This window comes from Musca domestica, unplaced genomic scaffold (assembly GCF_030504385.1).
Source record: "Musca domestica strain aabys unplaced genomic scaffold, Musca_domestica.polishedcontigs.V.1.1 63, whole genome shotgun sequence".
Lineage (NCBI taxonomy): Eukaryota > Metazoa > Arthropoda > Insecta > Diptera > Muscidae > Musca > Musca domestica.
Window position 1 is genome coordinate 3,363,137 of NW_026712370.1, and position 24,013 is coordinate 3,387,149.

At 34.1% G+C, this 24,013-nt stretch overlaps 2 protein-coding genes across 2 annotated transcripts; one reads left to right on the forward strand and one right to left on the reverse strand.

Annotated features, from left to right (window-relative positions):
* The first annotated feature begins 659 nt into the window (after nucleotides 1-659).
* Nucleotides 660-21,056, forward strand: LOC101891237 (nucleoplasmin-like protein). The gene is made up of 3 exons (XM_059129607.1): nucleotides 660-826; nucleotides 1,028-1,170; nucleotides 20,180-21,056. The coding sequence occupies exons 1-3, from the start codon at nucleotides 805-807 to the stop codon at nucleotides 20,486-20,488; spliced, it is 474 nt and encodes a 157-aa protein (XP_058985590.1). The 5' UTR covers nucleotides 660-804; the 3' UTR covers nucleotides 20,489-21,056.
* On the reverse strand, nucleotides 6,376-12,849 carry LOC131805868 (sodium-independent sulfate anion transporter-like). The gene is made up of 8 exons (XM_059129606.1): nucleotides 12,728-12,849; nucleotides 8,839-9,138; nucleotides 8,549-8,773; nucleotides 8,366-8,481; nucleotides 7,746-8,052; nucleotides 7,365-7,667; nucleotides 6,978-7,297; nucleotides 6,376-6,912 (listed from the first exon to the last, which is right to left on the reverse strand). The coding sequence occupies exons 1-8, from the start codon at nucleotides 12,744-12,746 to the stop codon at nucleotides 6,709-6,711; spliced, it is 1,794 nt and encodes a 597-aa protein (XP_058985589.1). The 5' UTR covers nucleotides 12,747-12,849; the 3' UTR covers nucleotides 6,376-6,708.
* Nucleotides 21,057-24,013: the final 2,957 nt, after the last annotated feature.

Consider the following 24,013-nt stretch of genomic DNA (forward strand, 5'->3'; position numbering starts at 1 on the left):
ACGTGCCACTCTACATGTCCGACAACATGTCCTACAACATAAAAAATGTGTCCGACAACATAAAAAATGATGTTGTCGGACACATAAATCTTTTTCATTATTACAAGTTTAATTTAAGTATGAAGAAAAATGAGTATGAGAAAAATGCAACTCTGTGCTGGAGTCTTATGGTGTCAAATAGACTTTTAAATATGCAACAGTTGGTTTTGTTTATTTTTTTTTAACAAAATTCATATATTGGGGAAAATCTACGAAAGTAGAATGGAATGTTGGGGTTATTCCACAATATTGAATCTAAAATATTAGGACAATACAATTTTATATCCAAATCGTACAATGTGTTGCTTATTGCCGTCGAAAATATGCATTTGTTTTGCAACCGAATTTGAAATAATTTATCACAAAACAATACACATACATACACAAAATGTGTATATGTTTTGACAGAATAAGGGAAGCAAAAGAAAAAAATTGTATTAAGGGGATAACTTTGTTTTACCTTCTTTAATTGTGTCATGTATGCTACTACGATCGCATTCACATGTCAATGAGAACATGGTATTACAAAATATACGGTGTTATTCGATTGGCAAAAAACTGTCAATTGATATTGACACTGGAGATAAAATATCGATTATTACGATAGCATCATCGATTGTTTGTCACCACTACGCCGGCTTCTTCTTGCTGTCTCTTTAAACAAAAAAGAAAGAATTTCGGTTTTTCTGTGCAAAAACACGAGCGAGTGACGCGTGAATACCCAGCTACATAATAAACTAATCCAAAAGAATCCACAGAATCACAATGTCTGACGAATCATTCTATGGTAAATATTTCAAAAAAGATGTTGCCCAATAAAATGGCATATGTATTGGATTAAAATGACGACAAATTGCACAAGTTATAGAGCGTGCAAAAAATGGCGGTTGGTTTGTCGCGAAAATGCAATTTTCAAAACTTGATGTCATTTTTGGATACTTTATTTTTTTCATATGAGTGCAGTATTTAAAGCTATCTTTTTTTCCAGGTGTTACATTGAGCGGCGAAGGCAGCAAAGTTGAATGGGAAGTTTTGTCCAACGATATAGATTTCCCCCGCGGCCAAAAATTAATTGTCAGACAAATTCTTTTGGGTGCTGAAGCCAAAGAGGGTGAATTCAATGTTGTCGAGGTAAGCTAGACTTAAAAGCATTTCATGTCGTCGCGGAAACGTTTTCGATTATAACCTTCAAGAGATGTTTGAAATCAGAGTTAGGTTAATTCACTGGTTGTTAGAAGCTGATATGTATTATTTTGCTTTTGTTTTTGTGTTAGTACCATTTAGACGTGTTTTTTGTTAAAGTATATAATACTTTTTTGTGTGTACCATTATTTAAAACACATGCCTGTACAATGTACTCTAGAGCAGCAGCAACAACAACAAAAACACCAGCGGCGACAGAAAAAAAGCGTCATTAATATGTCTTCTCTATATCACTTTACTACCACCACCACGCAAACTACTGCTGTCTGTTGTTTGCCGGCCGGCCGGTAGCAGGCAGTCCGGGGAAAAATGGATTGCTTCCAAAAAAAGGTGGAGAAAAGGGAATGTGCGTGTATGTTTGTGGAAATTTATAAAGTATTAAACATAATGAAAATATTTACATATTGAAAATGTAGAGAGGCATTAAAAGAATAAACAATAATTAGGGTACATCAATTACATGTGCATAGTTCAAGGTCGTCGATTCAAGTACAGTGTTACGAGTTGTACATATACGAATATTGTTTGATAACATTACATATATAATCAATGCTACATACATACCCAAGAACCACAGCCCCTAAATGAACCAAACAATGTAAGCATATCAATTTAGTTTTGATGTGAAAATGCTGATATTTCCTGCACGATACCACACCGGAAAGGATAAGAATGTAGGGATATTGGGAGTAAAAAAGATAAATTAATAGAAATCGATTCGAAATTGACAAAATGGGTTTTCTTTGGAAATCCATACCACCTACGATATGCACATCAAAATTTTGTGTCAAAAACTGTATTAGGAAATGTCGATTAGGACTGGATCTAGCCCTAGATTAAATTTCAACAACTTTTTTCAACAAAATGGAACAAGGGGTATTCGAATCTAGTATAAACTATATAAACATAAATTAACTCAGCGGGGCTGGAATGGATAGCTTTGACTTTCAAGTTAATAAATTGAAAAACCAATAACTCGGGATGCAGAAAAGTCATTAGCACTTGTGGCGTCACTTTGAAAAGTTACACCAGCTTTTTGCTTCACCTATTAGGCCCTATTCTACCGGTATGTGGTTCCAACTGAAACAAAATTAATACGTTTAGGGCCCCTATACCCGAATTTATAATTTTGCAATTTCATCTGAAAATATAAACTTTCTGTATTCTGTTTTGATTTTAAAAAGGAGCTACTTCTACATACTGCTACAAGTACATACTGCCAGATCTTCAAGAATGAGTGGTGTAAACTTGTCATGGCAATTACAAATTAATGCAGTGTAGTGCGTAGTCATCTAAGATGCGCTGAACTGATATATCTTCAATGCGCAACCAATGGACAGGATTGGATCTTATTGAAGAACTGTATTCAATCTGTTATGTCTAAGTAACACTTTGCATATCTTGACTGACGTATTGCTTTATATTCCAAGGGATGAGTGTTACTTCTACCAACAGGAAATATAGTCAACCTTAACCGTAGCAATTGCTGTAACGACTCTACCTTTAATTATTTAAATGGTTAAAGTAGAAAAAATATCTTGCTACAATTCTTAAAGCTTTGTTTTTTACCTATTCCTTAGAAAAGAGCTTAGGCTATCACGAAACTGAGAAGCTTGATCTTTCTGCCTTATAGATTTAATTTAATTAAAAGGCGCCGCAATTGTATTTCAATGGGATGCGATGTAAGTGAGTCCCAGTAAACAGAGTGAGATAAAAAAAACAGCAACAAAGTCAGACGCCATAATTTTTACTTTTTTTTAATTTTATTGAATGAAAGCAAAAATGTCGGAAATAGCATCAAATTTTAGAATAAGTTTAGATTTGTTCGAATTGATCTCCGTCACACGCTGCCCGGACATTGCTCTGTTGTATTTTGGCCCATTGCCGGCGAAGCGCTTGCTTGAGGTGATCGATACTTTGGTATTTTTTAGTGCCAACCTTGCTTTCCAAAATACTTCCGACACAATAGTCGAACGGATTGGTATCCGGAAATTTTGGTGGCCATTGTGCGCTGGAAATGAAGCGAGATACCTCATTTTGTAAACATTCTTGGGTGGCGCGTGCTGAGTTCGGTTGGAATGTCCAAGGTTTGCGGCCAAAATGATTGCGTGCCCAAGGCTTTAATAAACCCTCCAGAATATTTTCGCGATAATTTTCGGCATTTATTCTGATGCCACGGTCGATTAATACGAGCGGAGAGCGACCATCGGCTGTTATGGTGGCCCACACTATCACCATGTCCGGCGCTTGATTTCTGGTGGCCAACCGAATGTGCACATTTTCAGCTGACCTCTTTGGCCAAGTAAACACGATCATTTTGTTTGTTTACAAACTGCTGGAGATCGAATGTATTCTCATCGCAGAAAATCAAATTCGGCAGTGCACCACTTTCGGCCAAGCGAAGTAACTCTTTAGCTCTTTTGAGTCTATTTTCTTTCTGTAGCGGTGTAAGTTCTTGCACTTTTTGGAATTTCAATGGCTTTACCCCCAGCTCATTTTTTTTACTTTTTCAACTGCGACGTGGGTTTTGATCAAGTAGCTTCTTTACTTTTCAAACCATTTCTGCTTATGTTGCTGTTTTCTTCCGTCCACTTCCTTGACGTCGAGCTACGCTACCAGTATCACGATACGAGACACAAAATATTTATTCACATTTAAATGCTGGAATGCTTCAACGATAGCCACTTGTGGTTTCCCAGCCAAATATAAAGAAATCACACTATCACGCTTGAATTCCATCACGAATAACTTTTTCTGGAAAATTCTCAACAAAATACTTTTGTACGCTTGTAAACAATATAATGTGCTGTTACTGGAATAATTTTAACAGCTGTCGGACGAGTGGATTAGAAATGACAGCAGTCTGAAGTTGGTTGCAGTTTTTTCATTTCACCCTTTAATAGTGCTAAAGTAGGATATCTGTTGATCATTAATCTTTAGGATCCAAACACAATTCCCCATTTTTTTGTGTATTGAATTTTACCCACATTTAATGTGAATGCATCTCTCCACTAGTGTTTCCAACCATTTGGAATGTTATAGTTACCCTTATAAATGTTGTACACCTCAAATTTTCCTTGCTCAAATTAAAGTAAAAATTTTTATTCCATTTTTTATGAAATAAACGAAACATTTAATACAATATCTACACATTGCGATAAGAACCATGTAATCAATTGGGGGAAAAACATTAAGTGTAATCAAAAGACAAAATTTCAAAGGGTAATTGTAAAGATAGTAAAACGCAATTTTATTCAACTAGATCACTGATTCGTCATTGTTACTAATGTGAAGTACACCAATTCTAACATTGCTATGGTCACATGTTTCCTGAGATATGACGACATTATAAGAGTGTGTTTTACTATAAACAAATTAATTGGCCATATATATGCTCTTATGTTAGCAAATTAAATCAAATGTGTAATTAAACAAGTAGGTTTGAACCTTTATACATTATAACAAATTAAACAACCTTTTTTGTTGGGTAATACGTTATTATGTATATTTGTCAAAAACCTTTGCAGAACATTTCCAATGAGTTCGTTTTTTTTTGGTTAGTCTGGCATATGTCAGTATCACTTGATTTTAGGCTCTAAACCAAATAAAATATAATTAGAAACAAATGCGAACGAACTTTAATATAGCACAGGAGAAGATACTGAACAAGATTTCAAATCGACGTTTTGCTCTATCAGAGCTCAACCGGTTCACTGAATTATGTTTTTCTTATTAATAAACTTTATAGAATAATTCCCTGCCTAAAAGTATGCTATAATAATTTTAAAATATATTTTCCATACTACCTGTTGAATAATAAATAGGGACTACAGTTGTGGTCAATTCTAGAGCGATCGAACGAACTAGTTTCTTATCTAGCTTCGTGGACTCCGGTCTTCTGTGTGAGAACTCTGCGTATGAGTGATGTGAATGTATATGAAATTGATGAAATTACTCATACGTTTAGGAACTGGTTTACTGAACTGTAAAATAGTATTGCCTAACTCAAATATGGCCTTTAATTATACCCTCCACCATTGTATGGAGGGTATATTAAGTATGTCATTCCGTTTGTAACACCTCAAAATATACATTTTAGACCCCACAAAGTGTAAATATATTCTTGATCAGCACAAAATTCTATGTCGATTTGGCGATGTCCGTCTGTGGAAATAACTCTAGCTTCCGAACACAATGAAATAGAATCATATAATTTTACTCAAATGTATATTATGTCTGCAGGACTTGGTATTGAAAATGGGCCATGTAGGTCCACGTTTTGATATAGCCCCCATATAATAGTACCTCCCGATATTCGGTACTTTGTCGATTTTAGCGACATTATTCACCGGAATTTGGTATTTGAAGTTCGTAATGGATACTACAGCCTAAGACAAAAAATTGTCTGTGCAGGTCCACGTCTTCGTATAGCCCCCATATAACGGCACCTCCCGATATTCGGTTTATTGATGATTTTAGCGATATTATTCATCGGAATTGTTTCAAATTTGGTATTTTAAGTTCGTAATGGATACTACAGCCTAAGGCAGAAAATTGTCTGCAGGTCCACATTTTGGTATAGCCCCCATATAATAGTACCTCCCTATATTTATGATTTTAGCTACATTATTCACCGATTTTTTTTAAGTTTCGCATTTAAATATTGTCGTTTAGACCCTAATATTACGGCTACATTTGGTATTTTTTAACAGAACAGATTTTAACAGAATTTTTAACGGATTTAATTTTTTGAAAATTGCCAAATTCGTTGCAAATTGTGGAGGGTATGCAAAGTTCAGCACGGCCGAACTTACAGCTTTTTTTACTTGTTAAAACTTTTAAGATCAGTCTAAACCAGACCATTTATTAATTTATTTATTATTCGTACATAGAAAGACCAAAATAGTCCATAATTATCTGTTTATTTGAAATGGCACTCTGTGAACAGTGACAAATTATTATTTATCCCATTTGATCTCATCTGAGCCTGAATTTTACAAATTGTCTAAGCTGTCTTAATTGAAGCTATTTGGAATATTTGCCTTCGCCATTTTATACTGAATTGATTCTAGAGTACTGTCGGCCATGTATGTTGTCACGATAAAGCTTATAAGAGGAATAATGCAACCATGATATCATTTAAAATCGTTTTATTTCATAACAATAACTTATTGTTTCAACAGTCTTTTTTCGTAACAATAACAATAAACGGAACATCTTAAAATTACGGAACTTACATATATACAAAACAATATGCTCAAATATAAAGAAAATTTCCCCTGTAGTTGCCACTCCTGCCTTTGGACGACAGAAGTTGTAATTGAAAGGAATTTTTCGAAAACATTAAATATGGAGAGTATTTAATATACAAAATTTCGGAAATGTTATCCCAAGAAATATATAAAATCGGTCTGAATATGTGCAAAAACAAGATTTTAGAAATTTTTTAAACAGTTCTTAAGAGTACTAGTCCTCATTAACAGTATCTAATTGTAAGGTTGTACTTTCTGCCATATCTGTGACAACATCTTCCAATGATTTGCCAAATTTAAACATTGATCTTTCTTTTTTATGCAAACGGCAAACAACACCAGCTGCCTCATAATTCCAATTCCAACAAATCAAACCGCAATTCAACATTGAGAGATCCTCTTTGAGGGAGATGATGTTCTAGAAAAATGAAAACAAACTCAATTATTGCAAACACATCAAAATTGAGATATATTTATACTTACCATGGCCACAGTAGAATCTATGTTGGTAATTTCTTCTCCTTTAATTACAACAAGTTTAACAATACCATCACCCTGTATTGCCACAAATTTAATCAATTTGGATTTCAAATATTCAGCTGAAGAATAGCAAAGATTTTCTTGGACTTCCACAATGGCCACGGGAGTGGAATTAATTTTTTCCAAATGGATTTGAATTTTGGGTCTTGCACTTTTGTAGAGAATAAATATGGCATTGACGGCAATACCACAGACCATGCCGTATTCCAGACTCCAGAACAAACACACACAGGCGGTGACGGCTAAGGGAATAATATCGATTTCTAAAAAATGGAATGGATGAATTAAATTCACTTTATTTTGACAGGTTTATGCAATTTTCCAACTTACTTTTAGATTTCCAGATTTCATAGATGCGTTCATATTCAACCATAAATATCATGGCCGATATAATAATGGCAGCCAATGTGGCCTTGGGAATATACGAAAATGTGGTGGTCAAAAATGCCAAAGCCATGAGAACCAAAACACCGGTGGCAGCTCCACCCATTGTAGTTTGAACGCCACTTGAATGATTGATCGAGGTACGAGTAAAGGAACCCGTAATGGGCATCGATGAAAAGAAACTGCTCAAAATATTGCAGCAACCCAAAGCTATCATTTCCTGTGAAGCATCGACAATTTTTCCCTTGGCTGCAAAACAACATATTTTGGGAAATTATATTTTATCAGTTTTTTGGAGACACATTTAAATGTTAACGTGATACTCACAAAAAGCTTTGGCAATGGCAATACTCTCCAAAATCGAGATAAGTGGTATCGAAGCCAAAGATGCGCCCAGATTTGAAACCATGTCACCAAAACCCAATGTTGTACCATTTTCACCAGGTGTGCTGAATGGTGGTAACTTGAAGTCTGGTATGCCTTTCGTAATTTCACCGCTAGCCCTGAATGGTAGTTTGTCTCCGTCTTTAAGGCAATAACATAAAACAATACCAATGATAACAGCCAGCGCATTACGTGATAGGGAAATGTATTTTGTCAACACTTTATAGCCGCATGGCAAGTCTTTGACTTTCTGTAAGAAATGGGAACAAACATTAAATGTTGGCTAGGACATATAAAAAATCAAGACAATTTATTATGTACAATGACTTCAAAAAATAAGTATGAAGCGGTTCCTAAAAGTGAAAATAAATAGAAGGATTTTCTTTCTGGCATATGTCTCTGACTTTTTATAAAATAACTATAGTAGTTAAGTTGATTTTGTTGCTCTTTTGTTCCATTACAAAAAGAAACCAAGAGATGACTCAAGCCAGAAAAAAATCCTCTATGCATTCTCACCTTAAATAATCCATTATCTTCTGGACTTAAAAAATCCTAAAACTCACCCTCAACAACAGCAACACAACTAGGGTTATAACTCCCAAAAGTGAATCATTTAGTCTTGCTTCCTTAATGTGGGTAAAGAAATTTTCCCATGATTCCAAAAATTCATTTGAAGGACCTTTACAAAGAAATAAATATTAAAAGCAATGCTTTAATTAAAACTTTGATTTTATATTTAAACTTACTTTTAATGCCAAATAAATTATTAATTTGGCCACTGCCAATGGTGATGGCAGCTGCCGTGGTGAATGCTGTCGTCACAGGTACCGAAATAAATCTCACCAATACGCCCAGATTTAAGAAGCCCAATATTAAGATGACACATCCCGAAAGAAAACATAACAATACAGCATAGTCGGCACTGCCAGTGACATGGGTTTGTACCATCAAAGCCATGATGGCAGTGGGACCTGGAAAATGCAAAAAAAATGAATTAGTTTTTCATATCTTTGAAAACAAATTTGTTCCATCTTACCCACTGTAATGTCCTTACAGGTGCCCAATACAATATAAACAAAACATCCCATAAATGCTGAATATAAACCATATTGTGTTGGCAAACCAGCCACCGAGCCATATGCAATGGCCTGGGGTATGGCGGTAAGACCCACTGTCAGACCAGCCACCAAATCAGCTACCAAAAAGCTAAAATTATATTTGGGTAACCAATCTAGAATTGGTAGAAACTTCTTCAATGTCGATGGCTGGCAGCATTGTTTGGTGCGATTTTTTGCTATTCGTCCAATGTTTGGCAAATCCTCGTGATATAATTTTGCTACAAAAAGAAAGAAAAGCAATAAAAGAACAAAAAAAATTAATTAAAATATAATTATTTTTGCTGCACATGGTTGATTCCCAACAGTAATGAAATAATTGCCGGTTTCTTTGTTATTCACTTTACGCCATTTGACTGGAAATTTAGTTAATTTCATGGAAATAGTTTGCATACCAAAAACAATCTATCAATTTGTGTGTTATCAGGGGGGCTTATTTTTGAAATCCCTATAATTTTGGGAATTTTCCCAAAGTTTGAAATATTTTTTTCTTTTGTTTTTATTTTTGATTAATGATATGACGTTATGTGACCCACTGATTCTTTATATTTTTGTGTCAATGCTCGCAATTTGCTTTACATGTTTGTATTTAAATATTGCGCTGTTTTCCGCGACCAAATCAACGTTGATCAAAACCCAATACCTCTTATTTTTTTGTGTCAATGTCCTCTGTCGTTCTTACAGTTATTTCAAAATGTTGCCCCGTTTTTTCCTCAAAACCCACACAAAAATTCCTACAAACAAAGCGTGTTAATTGTGCTCTGCTGCATGCATGTGTGACACTTGTTTTATATTTCTTTTCAATAATATAATTCTTGTGTAAATATTTGTTTGAAAATGATAATAATATGGGAAGTGTAACATTTTAAATATTTTATGATTTCTAAATTTTTTGTTGTTTGATTGATAAGATATGTCAAGAAACAGGAGGTTGGAAATGTTTATTCAAACTTCTTCACGTTTTTTTTTTTGGAAAGAGTTGTTTGCTTTGGAAACAATTTTTTTTGGGAAATTCCAATTCAAGTATTGAGAAATTTTAATTATGTGTAATGTCGCAGGTTATGATATCAAACAAAATATTGGAAAATTTAAAGAAACAGGCGAAATAACCGAAACGTTTCCCAACACACACAAGTTGAAAACAATAGTAAAATGAAGGTTGAATTAAATATTTTCATTTGAATATTATTCTTAATGCTTTAATAATTGACAGCTCAACTTTGGGCTCAAACCAATTTATCTTTTAATCCAATTTAATTCTTTTATTTCAACGCCCCACATCCGAATGTTTCTGTATCCCACTAGAGCAAATTCACTTCCCTAAAGGAAATAATTTTCCACACCCAACAACTGATAAATTAAAAAAATAACAAATTGAACGCTATTCCAAGCCTTTCTGACAGAACGCCTCATATCCGAATGTTTATGTATCCCACTAGAGCAGCAAATTCACTTCCCCAAAGGAAATCATTTTCCATACCCAACAACTGATAAATTAAAAAATAACCTGGACTGGATGGTACTACTTCTTCCAGTGGTCCTTTTAAAATACTTTTAAATTAAAACCAATTATTAGATGCTCATACAAAGTGAATGACATTTGTAGCGTTTTAAGGCAGAGATTCTGGCAATTAAGAAGACAGCCGAATGGTTGGAGAATTTTGCAATAGCATAACAGAACTAGAGCCAGAGACGGTCCTTAAAGCTATTAGGTCAAATGCCATCAAATCGAGTGTCATTCGTTATTGCAAAAATATTGAAAGGCGAGAGTTCACAAAAAGTTGGGAACGACGCAATCGATAAATCTGCCGAACCACCGATAATCTATTATATCAGCTACTTTAAAAAAGTCTCACATCACAGTTGGTTAAAAATGTCTCTTGCAAACACTAGGTACAAGGAATATAAGACCGGTTTGATCTAAGAATCACGATAGGATGACCCAATAAACTGATGAGTCAAAATTGAAGGCTCCAATGGTGCTTCTTAAATACCCTTTAAAATTTCATGATTTCACATTTCAGTTGTGGAACTAACTTGAATTTTTAAAAATAAAATTCTTTCACAACAAAATTAATGAATGCTAATGAATTTTCTCTCACAATGCCTGATTTAAGGCATCGGCGGGGGTTCCATGATTCAAGACTACGGCGATTCTTTTTGAGTATGCACAATTTGAGTCCTAATTATTGGTATCGAATATTTTACAATTAAAAAAACTATTTGCTCAGTATTTTCTAAATTCTAGAAAAAAAAAAAACAAATGAGTGTCTGATTCCTCGACATTTAGCCCATCTAAAAATACTACCTAAGGTTCGACTTTAACTAATCCCTTCCGTTCGTCCATAGACCTTTTCACAAGAAAATCATGATTAAAATTCACAATTTGAATAAAACAAATGAGTATCCTGATTCCCTGATATCTAGCCCATCGAAATAGACATAAAGGTCTAAGGACGAACAGAGAGGATTTTTTAAAATTCAGTTCGACTTTTTTCGTAAGAAAATCATGAGCAAAATCCTCAATTTGAACAAAAAGTCCAATATTTAATTTTACAAACGCGTTTTTTCACAATTCTTTTTGAAATTCCATGGCTTAAGCCTTCAGTAGTCCTTGACTGAAACTCCCTGACGTGGAGAAAAGTTGCGATTTTTGAGTTTACGAGGATAGACGTGTTTCTATCTAAAAAATGTTTTTATGATTCCAACACCTCATCCGAGTCCTTAAAAAGTATAATTTTTATTTGAAATAACAGAATCACAAATTTGCAGTCCCGTTTGTTTGTAAGGAGACCTTGAGGTTGTCTATAAATATAGAAATCTTTAGACAAAGTCTCCCTTAAGCTCGTTCACAATGCCTCGACTTCGTCCGTTTGGGGACAAATAGACTTTAAATTCGCCTTGACGCTCACCAGGTCCATATTCAATAAAATCTTTTAAAAAAAATCGATGAATTAAGAATCCCTATTTTCTTCAACCTCACTTTCATTTCATTGAATCTTTCAAGTAAAATCGTTTTTTTTTTAATTACGAATATTACATTCTTTTTAATGGCGCCAATATTTGTGTACTTTAAGGTAAGGCGCAAGGCACATGTGCGTTGAAGTACATTTTTCACAAAAGGTCCTTGTTTTCATAATGATAACATTTTTCCCGACGAATATTTGTTTTTAATTTTATAATTTATCACATTAATCGGTTATAGGTGTGTTTAATCAAATAAAAAAAAGATGCACACTCATATTGATTACACATTACGTTTATCTCTCACTATGCCACCGCGGCTGGTAAGTGGCTAACTGGCGGCGACATTGGAATCATTAAGTGGTGTCGTCTCTTATTGTTGTGATGTCAGAGACTGAGGGAGAGAGAGAGTTAGCAACAGGTTCCTTATTTCTCTTTTGTATTTTCACTTGGCATAATTTTCAAAAACAAAAAAAAACGTCTGCTGTTTCATTGTACATGTGCATGTCAAAGTTTATCGCTTCATCTTCACAATCGAAACAATTAAATCTTCTCATCGCACTACATAATAATTTCAAATTGTATTTAATCTTCCGGTTATCCATACTAAGCAATGTGGCCATCAAACGAAAACAATTTGTAATTATTTAAACAATTCCAACTGACAACGACGCACTCCGTTTCTAAATTCAAATCACGTTTTACAATTTAAACGACAAGCGATGTGATTCCGGCTAAATAAATTCCCACTATTGTTTAAAGAAGTAATATAATTTAATTTTTTTCTTAAACTTGTGAATTTGTTGCATTTATAATTTAAATAATTAATATTAAACTTTTGCACACCTTCAATATCGTCTGCCATTTTATAAATGAAACAATCTTTTTCGTCCAGTTTGAATAGCAGGCAGAAGTCAGAGCGCTTTTTGTAGCGTTCTGTAACGCGTTTAAAATCCGAATGAATGACTGAATTCACTTGTGATAAGTTGTCACTTTTGGTTTTTTGGAAACAGCGCTTGAGACTGTTTGTTGTTGTTGGCGTTTAGAGTTAGCGTGTGCCGCAGCGCCGGACATTGCCTAGTAGTAGAGCATATAGATTACACGACAGCAAACAAACATTTCATATTTTTTTCTTTACTTTTTTTAAGAGCAATCACTGATAATATTTGACAAGCCCTCTAGCTCCCGCCATTATCATAATGTTCATCAGAATATAACGGTGACAAAAAAACGTCATATTTGATAATTTGTTGTTAATAATTTCATTTCTGCATTGATCAATTGTTGTCTTATTTTTTTTTCTTGGTATAGATAAGAATTGATTAGTATTTTTTTCATATGATCGGTTTTTTAATTCAGACAATCAACTCCATATTAATGGAATTTGGTACAGGTACTTGAGTTTAACACAAAAATGGGGTACTGAGGGAAATACTGTTTTTGATAGGACATTATGGTGGTGTGCAATAAAAACAATTGGATTTTATGCCGACAAAAGAAATCACCGATACCATGGACTGCTGTGATACCATGACAGATCATTATGAGATAGGAATGATAAATTAAAACTACCAAATCTACTCAACAGGAATCTGAAGGGAGTTGACCTGATCAAAAATAGGTTCTCATATAGATTGATTACTTTTTATGACACTATCCTGAGGTCACGCGTTCCATTGAATACTTTAAAGAATATGACCCAGAATAGCAATTTTATTTAAAAATAACACCTGCCCACATATGACGTAGCCAGAAATGCCGTTCAAACCCATTTCGGAGGGACCAACGGATAAAATATAAATTGAAAAAAAAAAAAAAAAAAAAAAAAAAACATAAAAATTGTTTATTTCTGAGTTTACTACCCTATTTCATTCCTATTGCAACACCTTAAAAAGTATAATTTTTGTTTGAAATAACAGTGAAGTTTGGCTCAGAAGTTTGCAATACCTCAACATTTTTATACCCTCCACCATAGTATGGATGATGTATTTTATGGCCGTAGAACTTTGGGTATTGACAATGGGCCATATATGTTTTGTTATAGCCCCCTTGCTACTTTACCTTTTTGTTACAATTTTAACACGAATTGGCAGCGTTCCCAGTATGTAGGAAACATCCTTGCATAGTCTATATAGGTTACAATTTTGGTATAGTCTTCATATATAACTCATATTCGATATGTTGATGATGTTAGTCACACTTTTCAACTGAATTTTTTCAAATTTGGTATTTGGAATTCCTCGTTTTCAGGTAGCCCCAGTGTACCACCCAAATTCGATATTTACATAATTTTTGCGACATTCTTCAACAGAATTATAAGAATTTTGTATTTAGAGTTCATAATTGGCTATAGAGGTCCACGTTTTCGTATAGGTTCCATACAAGGGTACCTACCTATATTAGATACTTTTATGATGATTTTTGCTGGAATTGTTTTAAATTTGGTATTTGGCGTTCGTAATGAGTACTACTTCACATGATAGAAAGTTTAATGAACAGATCCACAACTTCGTATAGTTTTCATATATACCTCTGATAGCTCCCTATATTGGGTAGTTTGATGATTTAAGCAACATTTTTCACCTGAATTATTTTAGCTACAACAGAATTATATGAAATTCTTATCTGGAATTCGTACACGTACATACCCATATAACTGTACTCGGAATATTTGGAAGTTTTAGAGGTACTTTAAAGTTCCTTCCGAATAGTGAAGAGTATTTTTCATTGCAACATATAAATAAATAAATGAAATTCGGTCCAAACTTTTTTACTCTTTACTTTATGATATATGAAATGATCTATATATAGCGGTACCTCTTGATTTTTAATGTTTTAAATCTGTTCTCTCCTCACAAAAGTGTCTGCATAGGTTCACTGTCTGGGCTGTCCGCATATAGTGGTACCTCCCGATTTTAAGTAACTTTTAAACGAATATTCTAATAAAAGTCTAAATTCTCAGATGACAAATACCATCCCCTGCAGAATGGACCCTATATTTGGTATGGCCCCATATCGCTTCCAATTTGGGTTCACTATTGGGAAAACACCTCATTCAACGGTACTCCAACATTTTAAGTATTTTTTAGGTTTTTTACACGTTTTTCCTTGTAATTAGTTCTTATTTGGAGTTTTGGGTTTTTAGAGAACATAAACCCTCCGTGTTCAGAACATATTTAATGTTTCAGGTTCTGATTAGATGGAAATTCACATTTAGAGACAGCGAAATCTGTCGATTTTAAGAGTGTTATAGTCCTGATCCCTTTTCCAGCCAAAGTGGCTATAATAGTACATTGTGGAAGTTAAGTCAGTAGAAAACCTCCTCACAACATTTTTCAAAATAGGTCGAGATTTTGGAATTTACATCAATATAACTAAGTTTTAACCACATTTGTAGCTGACGGGTGACCCAAGACCAAAATTTGAGGGATTTTAACACAATTGAATTGACAATAAATAAAATTCTTCACACGGTGAAAGAAATAATAAAAAGTTTGAACCTGCCGAAATTGGCGCCGCTTTAACTTATTCTAACTTTGCTAAAAGTTCAATATGAAGTAATACTTGTCCTTGAAAAAGGAACTTTCTTCACATTTAATATTGTTTGTGTCGGAAAATAAATTTCTAATCTTCGTAGACTAGAAAAATAATTAACTAATGTGTCCACATCCACTTTAGAAGACATGCTCAACATGCGAAATAGTCTGCTCGTTAGCCGGATTAGCAGGATGGTGATGTGAACAGAAACCACTTGATTCTTTAGCATTTAACACTTTGCTGAGTGTTCAAAAGTATATAAAATGCCTTTTATTCATAAAAAAAAACTCCTAAAAGTCTTCTAGCTACAAAAGGCCTCTGAACAGTAACATTCTTTATCAATTTCACTTACACGGATTCCACTGTATTATAAAATCTAATTAATTTCTATTTCAACTAAATAATTGTACATTAATGTGTTTCGCTTGGCTCCTCCATACTTGGCTGCTTGTATGTTTTTTGTTTTATAAACAGAGTACAATCGCGACTATAGGGTTATTCCAATTGAAATTATCTATTTCTTGCCATCTAACCACTTGTCCAATTTTCTTCACAATTCAATTGATTTGAACTTATTGTTTTTTGTGTGATAATATACACCTTGGGAATGTTGAAACGATGATATACATACCGATATTTATGTCATTATTAGTAGGTGGAATGAAAAAAACAAAATCAAAAAAATTGAATTTTGTTAATTGTCAAATTAGTTTAAACCAAAGCAAAGTGGTGGTATTTATTATCAGTCAGTGTTTAAAACGGTTACTTTTTTGTCAATGGAAAATTACCATTTGCGAATTTTATTATATATTCAGATGAAATGGAAAGTTTTTGTGCAAATGCGGTTAGGGAGTGGAAAATTTTTGGGGGTTTTTCGTATTTTCAAGGAAATGCAACTCACAAAGACCTCGATTTAATTACTATGAATCAATATTTCCGGAATTTGTTTATTTATTTAAAAATATATGATTTAAATGAAATATGCAGAGTTGAAATGGAAAGTTTTTGTGCAAAACCAGTAAGCGAATGGAAAATTTTGGGGAGTTTTTATAAAATAAAATTTGGGAAAATGCATTTTTTACAATTTCTACGATTTTTGACAAAAAAAATATAAATAATTTTGTATTAAATGAAAATGTTTTGTGCAAATTCTGTTTTTGAGTGGAAAGTTTTGGGGAATTTGTGTAAAATTAATGTTAGGAAAATGAAACAAGTAGGGATTTATGTTATGTTTAATATTTCCGCTTTTAATGTGAAGTATATAAAATAATTTAGAATATTCAATTTGCGAATGGAAAATTTTGGGGAGTTTTTATAAATTAAAAATTGAAAAAACGCAGATTCAGCGATTGGACAGCGATTCATAAGTAAGACTGATTTTTTTAAAATTATAAATAATTTCCTATTAAATGAAAATGTTTTGTGCAAATTCTGTTTTTGAGTGGAAAATTTTGCAAGTAGAGATTTATGTTAGGTTTAATATTTCCGCTTTTGTTGTGAAGAATATGAAATAATTTTAAAATATTCAATTTGCGAATGGAAAATTTTGGCAATTTTTCAGGGTTGTGATTACAAATGAAATGGAAAGTTGTATTCACAAGTTGTTTGCGAATGGAAATTTTTGAATATTACCTAATACTAAACTTGAGGAATAACTAACTTAGTGCCTATATAATAATAATAATTGTCTAAGGGAATTTTTCTCTCCAACCAAAGATAAAACAATAATAAGTATTTTTGTGTGCTTTTTTATGTTTTCAATTCAAATGGAAAGTTTTGGGCTTATTTTGGTAGCGAATGGAAGCTATTGAAATATGAGAATATCAACAACGAATCTCTCTCAATCCTTACAATTTTGTTCATACGAAATTAAAAAGAGTTCCTGCCATATACAACACAAATGTATGAATGATAATAATAAAATAAATCAAGAAGTATGAAAAATATATTTTAGGCTGGAGTAAGGAATGTCTGGCTAGTTTAGGTTAGGTAAAATGATGCGCGGTTGTAAAAACAATCCCTCCACTGCGAGACCTATTGGTCCATTGTGTTCATTCTAATTTATGAAGATAGGAGAATAGAATAAAGAGAAGAGAAGGAAATGAATAACGGATAGTGAAGAAGCGAGAATCTGAATAAAGAGTAGAGAAGTTAGTAGTAGGTTTGCATCCACGATGTATCAGCGTGTCGCCCTTAGCCATTTTAGTCTTCTGGCTAACTGAAGAATGGCCGCTGGCTCTGTGTCGGAGAGGGAGTACAAGTCTGGCAGAATTTGCTTACCCAGTAGCCTCTGTCTAACTCCTATAAGGGTTGGACAGTGGCAGAGTAAGTGCTCCACCGTTTCAGTTTCCTCCTCGTCCTGACAAAGCCTGCAGTATTCAGTGACGTCACCCTCCATTTGGATATCATGGGCTTTATGTTGCAGTGTTCTGTAATTAGGCCTATCACCAACTGAAGAATGGCCGCTGGCTCTGTGTCGGAGAGGGAGGACAAGTCTGGCAGAATTTGCTTACCCTGTTGCCTCTGTCTAACTCCTATTAGGGTTGGGCAGTGGCAGAGTAAGTGCTCCACCGTTTCAGTTTCCTCCTCGTCCTGACAAAGCCTGCAGTATTCAGTGACGTCACCCTCCATTTGGATATCATGGCCTTTATGTTGCAGTGTTCTGTAATTAGGCCTATCACCCGCTTCAAGTACAGCTTTGTCATGGATATGAGTAACCTTGATCTCCTTTCGGAGTTCACCGGCCAAATCTTTTTGGAGACACTACACCCCCTTCCAGTTAGCCAGTTCTGTTGAAATCTCCCAATGTAATGCTTATGGAAGAAGTGACATAAGGATGGCTTCACTGAGTTCTCAATCTCTAGATCCGCGTCTGGCCGATTCATTGCTAGATATGTTGCAGTGTCAAGGGACCCAACAGATTTTGACAAACGATTTAACCTTATCTAGAGCATTCCAGAACTGTCACAGTGACTGGCTAATGATTACTTTTAAAAATTTGCATCCGACTAGTTGTACGATTTTCATATATTTTTTTAAGATCCGATGTTTGTGCTACTTAATGTGACTTTTTATATTGTCCGCAGCAATCAATAGCTAACACCCATGTTATTAATATTTCATTTTCTATTCCCCATTTTACTCCGGGATGAAAGGAATCCGAGGCAACTGTGCGTCCTTTTACCCAAACTGACCTTTCTGTACTTTTAATCCCTATTTATAGGAGACAGAACGGAGCCCGTTCTAGCATACGAAATTATTGGATTTGTGGGTCTAACACAAAGACTCCATCTGCCATCGTTGAAATGTAGTAGCATATGGGTAATTGAACAACGCCATAAATCGCTTATCGTTTCATCAGCTAATGTAGCCGGGTAGGGTAGCTAAGTGTTGGTGGTTGATCTGCAAATCCGAACAAAGTTTGACATGTTTGACGAGGTTATCTACTTATATTTGAGTTGATTTGCAATCAACAATAGCTCTTGAAGAGATGGTATGCTATTTGACGTAAGGGTCGCCTAGCTATCGACATATATAGAACAAGTCCTGCGTCAATACTTTAAAGAGCTCTTACGAGTTTAGAATCTTTCTTTATAATGGAGAAACCCATTATTTCTATTGAAATTAAATGGGCCATGACTTCCAAGTAGGGCGGTGACTTACACCGACTAATGTAGGAATGTTCAAAACTGGGAGGAGACTGAATCGGTCGAACATTTGTTCTTCTGTGTGAGAAATTGTCTTATGGTATTTCCCTTGGTAGTTGTAGGAAGTTATCCATGTTTGTGATAGAACTAGAAGCTTAAACGCTGATAAGGCAATTCTCTTCAGAAGGCGGGTTGAATATTATCATTGTAAATTAATTTTTAGACTGGTCACAATTATTTCGTTCAAATGCGTGAGAGAACCTTTACCCATTGAGGAATAGTAGTTCTTTGGACTTTCTTTCTACTTCTCCTCCATGCTAATTGTCCAGCTTGAATGATAGTTCATGGTCGAACCGAATACTTATCATTAAAAAGAAGTTTTAAAGTCAGCAGATTTTCATTTGCCCCTAGAAGTATGCTATACAAATTATAAACTGGAAAAAAAAAATGGAAAATTTTATCACTTTATTAGTGTTTTTTTATGAATTAAAAATCAAATTGTTTAGATATAATTTTGCTGAATAACGTTAATAACAATCTTGCATTTTTCTCGGTAAGTTTTTATAATTTGGGTGTGGAGATCTCCAAAACAAAATAAGATTGGCTTTACAATTTTGTTATTTTCCTTGAAACCAACATTTTGGCCTTGATTTTTTTTGATTGAAGATTTTTTATATGACTACTTTTATCATATATATCATAAACCAAGGGTGATTGCACTCTTCAAAGAAGGGTAAAATGAAGAAAGTTTATCCAGTCATATCTAGTTTGACATGAAATAAACCTACATTTTTCAAATCTATGATTACCATGGTACGCAAACACGTGATAATGGGGTTTTTTGGGGGGTATAAGTAGGTGTCAGTCGACGCTGCTGCACAAACACTTGACATAACCGCCACCACCTTATCTATCAAATGTAATCAAAATGTTTCCCTCGTTGAGTTGAAAAGCTAATAAAAGCAAATTGTTTTATGATATAGATGGGGGAGTTCTTCTTGCTTTTTTTATTGTTACACCAATTTATTTTGATTTATGTTTTTCCTAATCTATCTACCCTAAGTGCGCATCGATGATAACAATAAATTAATATATGTCTCAATTTTGTTTGCAGGTCCACACCATTAAAGACAATTTGAAAATTCCCATTGCCGTTTTAAAAGCTGGTGAAACTCGCGCCGTCAATCCCGATATTGAATTCTATGAAACATCTGCCGTCTTCAAACTGATCAAGGGTAATGGTCCCGTCTACATTCATGGCCAAAACATCAAAGATGAAGTCGAAGTTGTAGATATGGACGATGATGAGTCTGACGAAGAGGAGGATGGCGAAGAGGAAGAAGATGAGGCACAACCCCAAAAGAAGAAGCAAAAAGTGGAGAATAATGCCGATGGCAAAAATGCCAAAAATAAGAAGAAATAAATCACATTAGAATACAAAAACTACCTCTCTTCTTTTTATAAAGCAACAACAACTCAGTTAGTAGGTAACCGATTTATAAAAAGATGATAAACAACAACAACAACAACACTCCTAACCCGGGGGGTTTGTTAGCAGCGCAGATGTGATTGCAAACCTACACCTCCTCCAAACTACAACAAGAACACATTAAGCTACTCTCTATTTTTAAGACAAAAGCAAATTGGGCGGACATCTCAATAATGACCCTTTACTCGTGCATGTCATATCAACACAAAGACAAACTATAACAATAACAATGAAATTTCCCAAATTCCCAAACCCGAATGCATGGGCGTAAGGGGTGAACAGTTTTTGATGGTGTCTGCCAGCAGTTCCTTGGTTCCTGTTTTATTCTTTTAAATCCTTTCCAAATTTCTTGATTATTTCAAAACAAAACAATGTTTTTTTATGTTAGGAATACTTTTTTTTAAATTTTACTACAATATACAACAATTGTAAACAAAATTTTGGACAGAAAACCGCTTTAACGGTTTTGGAAAATTCCTTTAAAGTTTTCCTTAACAACAAATTTGTTAGCAGCAAAAACAAAAAAAAATCAACCCCAGTTACTTAATTCCAACATCTTCTTAAGCAACAGTAACCAATCAACAATAATACAATACAAAATAATTGTTAACAAAAAAACCAACAACAACAACTAACATAACTATATTCAGGTATTCATTCATTCATTGAAAGCCGAAAGTGTAAAATTTATGATGAGATATGTGTGTGTGTCGTTGGTGCCACACTTGATAAATTTGTGTGGTGCTATGTTTCATTCACACGACGATTCGCTAGGCATTTTTATATACACTACAAAAACAAAAAACATATATCATACCATTTTTATAAAATGCTATGTCAAATTTTCTTTTCTTACTTAACTTGTAGTAAACCATAAGCTAAATAAGAAAAAATTCCATTATACGAAAGAAAAATAATAAATCCAAAATAAAAATTTGAAAAACAAACAAACTAAACGTTATTCTACATTTATTTTTGTTTTAAGATCAAATAGTAGACGTCTATGTTTATAGATCAACAACAGTTTTGATTGACAGTTGATTGTGTTTGCCAATATTACCATAGATACTTACACATATTGATTAGCATAAGACTGCTAATGTGGTCAGAGACACACGATCTTTATTAGCACGACTTTTAATCGCATAACAGACGCACTTTTTTCTACAAAACTCGCATCATCGCAAATAATGGGGTTTAAATTAACCTATATTTGTATTTGGTATTACTCTTGAGAAAACAAAACTATTCGTGGGCGTATTTTTAGCATCAAAGCATATATTTTTTTATGTAGATCTGATATAAAAAAAAAATTTTGAATAGCTGCATCAGGCAAATGTTGTCAACAAAGTCTTTAAAGAAGGTTCCAACAGAATCTTCTCTTTCGTTCTTGTTAAGAAAAAATATATATGTAAATCAACGGTTTTTGTGAAGGATGAAAAAATTTTGATTTTTGGCCTGTAGGTCCGGGAGTTCTTTTGTAAAAAGACTTTTGGTCCAGGAAGGGCTTGTAAAAATACTCATGATTCTCGGTCCGTGGTATTTGAAGATATTGTCCTAAAAAATTAACGCTTGACAGACATATAGTAACGCTTGTAGAAATATTCTTAAAACCCACAGACGCTTTAACGAATATTCGAAGAAATATTTTTTAAAAATCCATATTCGAAAAATTTATAAAAATAAGATTGATGGTTAGATAGTCTAGAAAAACTATGATTTTGAACTGGGAGGTCCTGGAAATATCTTCTTAAAATATTTACGTTTTGCCGAAAGACTTTATAAAAAAACATTATTTTTGATCAGGAATGTTTGCAGAGGTTCTTTAAATGTTTTCATAAAAAACAGTGTTTATAAAAATGTTCATGATTTTCGGCGGGGTCCCTATTTTGTTAGCGAACAATCCATGATTTTGGCTCTGGAAGGGCTTATAAATACACTGATGATATAAGAAAGTGTCCTATGTGCATGATTTTCTATCAAAGAAGGTAATACCAATTGGTAATACCAAAGAATTTTAAATAATTCTTTTAATTAATTTTAAAATAATGAAGACCTGGACTTTTGTTTGAAGTCGTACCCATTACAAATACCAAATTTGAAAACATTTTGGTACCGTTATGTGGTGACTATGCTAAGACGTGGCACTCTTTGAAACCATTCTGGTTAAAATGCCGAATATCTGGAGGTACGCTTATATGAGGACTAAAACAAAAACTTGCATCTATGTGGACAGTTCTATGCAAGGATGTTTCCCACATACTGAGAACACAATCTAACAATTTACAGTGAATTTGCTTTATAACTGTGACTAGAACATCCTAAACCTATCGGTCCAGTTATATGGGTGTTATACCAAAAGGGTGAGATAAAAAAAATCTGCAACAAAGTCAAAGGCCATAATTTTTGCATTTTTCTTAAATTTTATTGAATGAAAGCAAAACATGTCGGAATTAGCATCAAATTTTAGAATAAGTTTAGATTTGTTCGAATTGGTCACCTTTGGCACGAATTATGGCCTTCAAACGGCCAATGAAACCGTCACACGTTGCCCGAATGTTGCTCTGCGGTATTTTGGCTCATTCCCGGCGAAGCTCTTGCTTCAGGTTTTTTTAGTGCCAACCTTGGTTTCCAAAATACTCCAGACTCAATAGTCCAACAGATTGGTATCTGGAGATTTTGGTTGCCATTGTGCGCTGGAAATGAAGCGAGGAATCTCATTTTGTAACCATTCTAGGGTGGCGCGCGCTGAGTGCGATGGTGCTGAGTACTGTTGTAATGTCCAACCATTTCTGCTGATCCTGCTGTTTTTTTCCGTCCACTTCCTTGACGTCGGGCTACGCTACCAGTGTCACGAGCGATGGTACGAGAAACAAAAGATTTATTCACATTTAAATGTTGGAGTGCTTTAACAATAGCAACTTGTGGTTTTCCAGCCAAATATAAAGAAATCACACTATCACGCTTGAATTCCATAGGGAATAACTTTTTTTCTGGAAAATTCTCACCAAAAGGCTTTTGTACGCTTGTAAACAATATAATCAGCTGTCACTGCAATAATTTTAACAGCTATCGGACGAGTGACTTGGAAAAGACAGCACTCTGAAGTTGGTTGCAGTTTTTTCATCTCATCCTGTAGTTAGTTACAAAAGAAATGATAAACTTAATATATCCTCCGTATAAAAACATAATTTTGTGAGGAAGGGCCCGGAGGAAGGGCCAACTTCGTACCAATCAAAATTTTAATTCAAATATTACGATATTCTATGATTAGGATTGCTTTGATAGTTGCAATGTGTGTGATTTGTGTCTTGCAAAAAATCCGAATGCTTCAGAAAGAATAAAGTGAAAAGCAACTGGGGCGAATCAAAAGGAATTTGTAAATGCTCGGCAAGGTAAATTGCAAAAAAAATGTAGAGCTGAGGCTGGACTCTTATTTTAGAAAACATAGGAAATGAA

Bases quoted from the DNA above. Each gene is read 5' to 3' on its own strand.
- LOC131805868 (XM_059129606.1), bottom strand. The intron at 8,053-8,365 runs GTGAGTTTTAGG...CATTTCTTACAG, and splicing joins TTGTGTTGCTGTTGTTGAGG to AAAGTCAAAGACTTGCCATG. The intron at 7,668-7,745 runs GTGAGTATCACG...GTTGTTTTGCAG, and splicing joins TGCCATTGCCAAAGCTTTTT to CCAAGGGAAAAATTGTCGAT.
- LOC101891237 (XM_059129607.1), top strand. From the start codon at position 805: ATGTCTGACGAATCATTCTATG. The intron at 827-1,027 runs GTAAATATTTCA...CTTTTTTTCCAG, and splicing joins GTCTGACGAATCATTCTATG to GTGTTACATTGAGCGGCGAA. The intron at 1,171-20,179 runs GTAAGCTAGACT...TTTTGTTTGCAG, and splicing joins GTGAATTCAATGTTGTCGAG to GTCCACACCATTAAAGACAA.